The sequence below is a fragment of the Carya illinoinensis genome, chromosome 11, assembly GCF_018687715.1.
Source record: "Carya illinoinensis cultivar Pawnee chromosome 11, C.illinoinensisPawnee_v1, whole genome shotgun sequence".
In the NCBI taxonomy this organism is placed as follows: Eukaryota; Viridiplantae; Streptophyta; class Magnoliopsida; order Fagales; family Juglandaceae; genus Carya; species Carya illinoinensis.
In genome coordinates this window covers 5835586-5844338 of record NC_056762.1, presented here as the reverse complement: position 1 = coordinate 5844338, position 8753 = coordinate 5835586, and the positions used below count along the sequence as shown (strand labels likewise).

General features: G+C 30.1%; 1 protein-coding gene across 1 annotated transcript; it reads right to left on the bottom strand.

Moving 5' to 3' along the window:
- Positions 1-1778: 1778 nt before the first annotated feature.
- On the bottom strand, positions 1779-2957 carry LOC122282146 (zinc finger BED domain-containing protein RICESLEEPER 2-like). Its single transcript, XM_043094102.1, has 2 exons — positions 2790-2957; positions 1779-2222 (listed from the first exon to the last, which is right to left on the bottom strand). Exons 1-2 carry the CDS (start codon positions 2955-2957, stop codon positions 1779-1781), a joined length of 612 nt encoding a protein of 203 aa, XP_042950036.1.
- Between the last annotated feature and the right edge of the window lie 5796 nt (positions 2958-8753).

The window sequence follows — 8753 nt, the reverse complement described above, 5'->3', positions numbered from 1 at the left end:
CTTGAGGTTTTATAAGAAACGCGGAGATCGAGGTAAGTTAGCTTTTAACTTACTAGCAGTCTACTATGTATGTGTGTTATCATATATGTCATGCCACGCCAAGTTATCACGTAATTGTTTATTATACAGAATTTATTCTGTCATCAATTTTTATTTGTTACATAATATATTCTGTTATGTATTACTGTACATTACAAGTACGTCATGCTAAGTATGCCATCTATTACATGTATGTCAAGTCATGTAATATTCACTGTTGCAAGTATGTCATGTTAAATATGTTGTCTATCATATGTTATGCCATGTTACGAAATGTTTCTATCTCAAGTTGGTCATGTATTTCAAGTTATGTTCAGGTCACGTTTCATCTTGAGTACATTATGTTTGTGTAGAATACATGGGGCCACAACAACTGTGGAGTATGTATTTTACTATAATTGTGATGCGTAGAATACATGGGGCCACAACAACTGTGGAGTATGTATTTTTCATGTTAAGTCAAGTTTGTGTAGAATACATGGGGCCACAACAACTGTGGAGTATGTATTTACACGTAGAATACATGGGGCCACAACAACTGTGGAGTATGTATTTTTCATGTTAAGTCAAGTTTGTGTAGAATACATGGGGCCACAACAACTGTGGAGTATGTATTTACACGTAGAATACATGGGGCCACAACAACTGTGGAGTATGTATTTTTCATGTTAAGTCAAGTTTATGTAGAATACATGGGGCCACAACAACTGTGGAGTATGTATTTTTAATGTTAAGTCAAGTTTGTGTAGAATACATGGGGCCACAACAACTGTGGAGTATGTATTTTTCATGTTAATTCAAGTTTCAGAGCAAGTTCATGCTAAGTCAAGTTTCAGATCAAGTTCATGTCAAGTCAAGTTCAGTTCATGATTCAATTTAAGCTATGTCAATTATGTTATGTTGTACGCTAAGTTATGCTTTAATTACTTATGAATTTGATTATGCATTTATGCTTTTACTGTCATACATGTATCATTAGTCTGTATGGAAGTTTTTTGTTAACTTGCTGAGATTTGTAATCAAATCTCACTTTGGTAGTCCCAACTACCATTCCCCCGAATGGTAGATCTTGTTACAGGACCTGAAGGAGAATCAGGAGCTGATCAATTAGACACAGTTGACTAAGTGACGGTGCGACATAAATGTTGATATAGTAATTAACGTAAATTACTACTTGTACGATTGAGTTGCATCTCTACTACTTTTTGGATCATAACCATTTTGGACTAGTGTTGTGATCTTAGTTGTTCAATGGATTTTTTATGTATGAAGTATGTTTTAAGCATTTGGGATATTTTCAATTTGGTGCATAGTATTGCTAAAGAAAAAATTTATCCGCTGCGAATATTGCATATTGTTAGATGCATGTTAGGAATATTGCATCTTATATGTCATGAACGGGGGCAGGTAACCTTGTGTTGCATGTCTCGACACTTCAAATGTCCGTCCGATCCCAAACGGAATTTGGGGGCGTCACACTTAGCACTCATTTCTTTTATTATTGATTTCATGTACTCATTCTCATCTCTATTCTTCTTACCTAAGATGTCATTCATTCTCCAAACTTTAGAAAAAAATAAGTTTGCTGTTGGGTAATCACTTCCAGATACAATATTGGTGACTTCATTGAAAATAGCTAATAGTTGACAAATATTTTCAACTTGTCCCCACTTTTCAACAGTTGGAATCCATTCAAAACATCTATCTCTATCACCATATCTAGGAAAAACTTCTTTGAACTAAATTGCAGCATCCAACATTAAATAAGTGCTGCTCCATCTTGTAGGCACATCTAAAATTAGTTTCTTTGAGGGCAATTGTAACTGTTTTGCAATTTCACTAAACTGTTTTAGCCTACTATCTGATGTTATCAGATATTTTATACCATCTTTAACACAATCAACAATATCCCTAATCACCCCAAGTCTATACTGTACAAGTAAATTTGTTATATGTGCACAACAACGTACATGAAACAGTTGACCATTTACAGACAGTGTTTTCTTCAACCTAAAATCATCTTTCAAGATCCGAATGGCAACACCATTAGAACTAGCATTGTCAATAGTAATTGAACTAATTTTATTATCAATCCCCCAATTTTGGAAATACTTTTCTAAAGTATCAGCAATAAGAAGGCCAGTATGTGGAGGTGACACATTACAAAACTTCAAGACACGCCTCTGAAGATGCCAATCAGAGTCTATAAAATGACATGTTACTACCATATATAAAAGTTTTTGACAAGAAGTCCACATATCAGTTGTGATATGAACTTTATTCACATGTTTAAACAAAACCCTTAATTTTGTATTTTCATTCTCATAAGTTCTCATGCATTTTTTCTTTGCAGCAACCCGACACATTTTTTCCCAATATGGAGTGTTTGCACTCATGAATCTATTAAATACCACATTTTCATTAAAGAGAATGGATATTCATGGTAAAGTATCAGATGAGATGCAAGCTTTCGAACCCTATTACGATTATAGGTAAAGTTTGAGACAGTGAAGCCACAATCTGCCTCCTTAGACTCAACTGTTAAGACTTTTTGTTTTTTCTTAGACCCCATATATGGCAAATAGGTCAGCAGGTGCTTACATAATGTAGTCGTAGAACTTGAGCGAGGAGCTTTAAATAACGTTTTACACCACTTACATTGAGGCTGTTTAACCCCATTTCTATCAATTTCGATAAAATCATTTTATATATCAGAAGTCCTTTTTCTTTTTTTTTCTTTCATAGGCTACTGTTTGAACTTCTGTGAAAGGGCCCTCAGTAGACACAGTATTAAGTGCCTGAGAATTTTGGGCAATGTCTCTATCATTATCAGATATGGCCTCTACTAAGCTAATCCCAACAGAGTTTTCATTTTCATATTCCTCTACCAGATCAACTTCATTCACTAGATCACCCATTTGGTGGGATCTAATATTTTGTTAACACAAAACCAGAAACATACAATAAGCATATAAACACTGACCAGAAATCAAAATAACCTTGTCTTGGTGGCTCAAGGTGCCTCTAGAAAGCAAGGATACTAAAAGATGTTAAAGTCAAAACAATTTCACAATAACAGTTTTGTTATACAGCCTTGCCTTGATGGCTCAATGTGCCTCCAAAAGGCAAGGCTGATATAGTTGATTTAATTCAACTAAAACAGATGTTAAAGTCAAACTAATTTGACTTGAACAGTTTTTGTATACAATTTTGCTTAGTGGCTTGATGTGCCTTCAAAAGCAAGGCACCTCAACAACATAAATATAGAAGAAGCTGGATAAAACTTATCAACATAAACATATTAAACACAATACCATTTCATACTTGTAATTAGAACATAAACACAAAATAGATTGGAACAAATTAATCAAGCAAGACATGTTAAAAACGGCATAATTAAATACTTGAAGTAAGAACAATGTATAAACATTTATAATCAACCAAAACAGATTCAAGAAAGCATATTTAAGTACTTGAAATTAGAACATAAACACAAAACAGATTTGGTAAGATTAATCAAGCAAGATATGTTATATATGGCATAATTAAATACTTGAAGTAAGAACAATGTATAAACATTTATAATCAACCAAAACAGATTCAAGAAAGCATATTTAAGTACTTGAAATTAGAACATAAACACAAAACATATTGGGTAAGATTGATCAAGCAAAACATGTTATAGATGACATAATTAAATACTTGAAGTAAGAATAATGTATAAACATTTATAATCAACCAAAACAGATTCAAGAAAGCATATTTAAGTACTTGAAATTAGAACATAAACACAAAATAGATTTGGTAAGATTAATCAAGCAAGACATGTTATAGATGGCATAATTAAATACTTGAAGTAAGAACAATGTATAAACATTTATAATCAATCAAAACAGATTCAAGAAAGCATATTTAAGTACTTGAAATTAGAATATAAACACAAAACAGATTGGGTAAGATGAATCAAGTAAGACATGGTAAAGATGACAACATTAAATACTTGAAACAATCACCATATATAATCCTTTATAATCAACCAAAACAGATTCAAAAAAGTATATTTAAATACTTGAAATTAGAACATAAACACAGTTACACAACTACAAGACAGATTGTAAAAGATAAATCAACCAATACATTTTAAATAAAACATGCACCACTACTTAAGGCCAAAATCACCATAGTATAAGATTAATCAACCCAAATATGAACAATAAAGCATTATTAAATAGTTCAAGCAAGAATATAAAGCATCATTAAATAGCAATTAACTTGAGAAGCTGAGAGAACTCACAGAAGACTATAAATTTTTCTTCAAACACAACTCAGTAGGCAAGATGATTATGCAAGCAGCAAGCTCAGATATAAAAGCTAAAGCTAGACTACAAGTTCAAAAATTGTAAGCAATAGCAAAATAACCAAAACATGAAGTTAACACTTAACGGCCTAAGGTCTAAGTTCTGACAGGGCATATTAAACTATTACAAAATAAAAAAATAAAAATAAAACATAAACTTAATTGTCAAAGTGATGGACATTGGACAGTCACAGTCTCAGTGTCTCACAGAAGCCTGCATTAGCATATACGACTGCTAAGTGGTCACGATTCATGAATGACAATCACGATTCATGAATGACAGTGTACTTAGATGATTTTATCTAGATCTACAACGTAAAAATACCACAAATCACAATATCAAAAAGAGTTAGGATAGAATCAGAAATGAGCATAAAAAATAGTTAGATGAAAGTATAATTAGATAAGATCAATCAAATCTGGCAACATTCCCAACCAAATGCGTAGAAAAAGGAAACTAAATTGGGTAATCGACTCGTAGATGGACGAATCGACGAAACAGAGAACCACAAACCACAAAATCAGGGAAGCAGTGGTTGGGAGTCATAAATGCATGCATTTAATGACCCATTTGTCGAGGACCGTCTGCTTTCTTAGAGGCTGAGATTACAACCATGGTTCCCCTCTAAAAGTAATAACATATCCAACGATTGAAATTTAATACTATTAATTAAATTTATACTAGCATACCATGTTAATTTAAATATTATTCTATTTAAAAAAAATACTATAGTCTATGCATTATAAATTATAATACATGTTAATTTTTTTATACTATAATTTTTAAAAATAGCAAGTAGTGACTGTAGTGTTGTAAAAAAAACTATATTTATTTATAATATTTAATTATACTATAAAATTGTCTAACATTATATTTGATCAAACATTGTCCAAATTGGTACTCATAATATAAATTTATAGTTATATTAATTAGTATAATATAATAATACTATATACTAATACCGTATATTAACCAAAAAGAGTATTTTATTTTAGAAAATATTATACTCTATAAATTATAATACATGTTAATTGTTATATAAAATAATTTTTAAAACTAGCAAGTAGTGTTGTAAATTCATAGAATATATAATGATATAATCTAAGAATCATAGGTGATAAGTATTTAATAATTATGTTATGATAGATTAATAAAAATATTGTAAATAAAATGATATAATTATGAGTGATAAGTTATAGGCTAATAAGTTATGACTATAGCTTATAGCCTATAGCCTAGAGCCTTATTAGCCTATAAGCACAACTTCTTATATGACATTTCACTATTTGATAAGAATAAGATAAATATATCAATATGATATATTAATATTATAAATTAAATATATAAACTTATAGTATATGTAGAAGAAAATGTTTAACTATAAGTCACTATAATTCTATATACATAATTAATAATACATATATAATTATTGGTTATTATATATATATTATTTTACTATATATGTGTAAAAATATATGAGTCGAGCTCACGAGTTGAGTCGAGTTTCATATGAGTATGTTTACAAACATTAATCGAGTCAGTCAAGTTTTATACTAGTCTGTATTGTTGAATAATCGAGTTTATTTCTGTGTTTACGAACGACCCATTTAATATTCGATTCGAGCCGATTTCGAGTTTATTCGAGTCGAATTCGACCTGCTTATCGAGTAGCATGTTCATTTTACAACCCTAGGCAAGGATATGATGGTGCTAGTAATATGCGTGGTGAATAGAACGGATTGCAAGCATTATTTCTTAAAGATTGCTCATATACATACTATATTTATTGTTTTGCTCACCGATTACAGTTAGCATTAGTTGCTGCATCTAAAAATGTGGTTTCTGTTCATGAGTTTTTTTTCAAATTTAAACTTTATTATCAATGTGGTGGGCGCTTCATGTAAACGTCATGATGAATTCCAAACTGCTCAGGCAACACATATTGCACATATGTTAGCTATTGATGAACTTGAAAGTGGAAAATGAGCTAACCAAATTGGCACTATCAAACGAGCCGGTGATTCTCGTTGGCATTCTCATTTTTATTTTATTTGCAGTCTACTGCAAATGTTTGAAACTACTTACTCGGTGCTTGAAACCATAATAAAAGAAAGATCCACTTATTTTTAATAAAGGGATGCAAATGCTGCTTATAAAATGATTACTTCATTTCAATTCATATTTATTTTACATTTAATGAAGGAAATCATGGGTATTACTGATGTTCTTTGTCAAGTTTTGCAGCAAAAATCTTAAGATATTTTGAATATCATGAATATGGTTTCTACTATAAAATGACTCATTCAAAAGTTGAGAAATGAAGGTCGGAAAAATCTGCTTGAGAATGTTGTCTATTTTTCCAAGAAATTTGATATTGACAACCAAGAATTGAGCTCTCATTATATACAAGGTCGTGGTCGTTATCAACGAGATTACATTATGAGAGAACATCATTATCATTTTGAAATATTTAATGTTGCTATAGATTTTTAAATGCAAGAGCTTGACAATAGGTTTGGTGAAGAAACGACAAAACTTTTAACCCTTAGCTCAGCTCTGGATCCAAATGATGGGTATAAATCATTTAATATTGATGATATATGTTGTCTTACAGAAGAGTATTATCCTCTTGATTTTTCTAAGAATGAAAAAATCAATTTAAGGTTTCAATTGAAACATTTTGAAATTGATGTGTTTAACAATCCAAAATTTCAAGATTTGATATCCATTGTAGATTTATGTCAAAGATTAGTAGAGACAGAAATCAAAGATATACTATCTTCTTGATAGATTGATTCGTCTAATTTTGACTTTTTCAGTATATACATCAACTAGTGAACAAACATTTTCAGCTATAAAGATTGATAAAACAAGGTTTTGCAACAAGATTGAAAATCAATTCTTAGCAAATAATTTAGTTGTCTATATTGAAAGAGAAATAGTTAAGAATTTTGATTTACATTCAATACTTAATGATCTTATTTGTTTAAAAGAACGCAAGTTACAATTTTAGATACTATATTTTTTTTTGTTTAATATATTTATATGAATGTCTTCATATTATTTCAATGATATATTATTCTTGACATATCAAATGCTTTTTTAATATATAAGTTGTATTAAACGTATTTTATTTTTATTGTAAATCTTCATCTCAGATTATTATATATTGTTAAAAAAAATTTAAAAGTAGAACAAAAAATATGTTATATATATTGTTCTAATTTTATTTGGCTCCCTTAGAGTAAATTCTTGGCTCTGCCATTGCATACAGTCACTGTTTAAGTATGACTATTGTATGGTTTTGACCTTCTATATAAAGGTTGGTCTAGGAGGTCAAGACAACCCAAAATAGAACTATAATGAGTTTAAATTATTTTTATATTTATAATTTAAATTATATTAAAATTTGGGTCTAAAAACTATTTTTGTATTTTTGACCCAAAAGGTTGGCCTAGATGAAGACGGGGCATATGAGGTTTTTAATTCCGTCCTCCGGCACCAGGGCAGTGGAGGCAGGAGGGGGGACGTGGGGGCAAGTTTGAATTTCTCTTGCATGGTGCAGAGTGGGGTGCGGGGAAGGGTCCCTCTGCCTAGTACCATGTGAGTAGCACCCCTAGTATAAGGGGGTTTAAAAATTATTTAGAAAAAAAAATTTGTATTGTCGATAGAAATTAGGGGTGTGGAACCGGATCTGGATCTATATCTATTTTAAAAATCGAGCGGTTATTCGCCCGAATAAGCCTAAAAAAATTTGGGTGATAATTGGATGTAAACCCGGTTACAGGTTTATTACTTTTTTTTTTTTTTTTGTTAAAAATACTTTTTAAAACTTTTAAACATGTTTTTATAGATTTTTTTTTTTTAAAAATTCGGATACTATGATTAGTACCCATTTTTCAAAAAAATATTTTAAACATTTTTTAAAATGTGTTTTTTAAAAAATCTTTTTAATAATTGAGAAGACTTTTTTTATAGGTCTTTATGTTTTTTTTATTTATTATACAAAATAAATAATAATACATCGACACACACAATGCATGCACACTACACGTACATTATATTATTGTTTACATCACAATGCAAAACATTAATTTACAAATAATAAAATAAATAATGATACATCACAATAATATCAAGATGTAACACTCAATATTATCTGCCTCTAATATAAATTTATCCAAATTGATTGTTTTAGTTTACTTAGTTAGTGATAAATTAAGAACACGTAAGGACTCATAAATTAAGATTAACTCTAGTGGGAAATACTACTCCAAATATTAATTTATCACAAAACTAATGAAAAATATGCCAGAAATTTCCAATAGTCTTGCATGAGACAATCACTCATGCATG

What these genes read in the sequence shown, in the direction of transcription:
- LOC122282146 (XM_043094102.1), bottom strand. Translation starts at nt 2,957, where the DNA reads ATGGGTGATCTAGTGAATGAAGTTGATCTGGTAGAGGAATATGAAAAT. An exon ending in CTTTCACAGAAGTTCAAACA is followed by an intron (nt 2,223 to 2,789) that starts GTAGCCTATGAA and finishes TGGCATCTTCAG; the next exon opens with AGGCGTGTCTTGAAGTTTTG.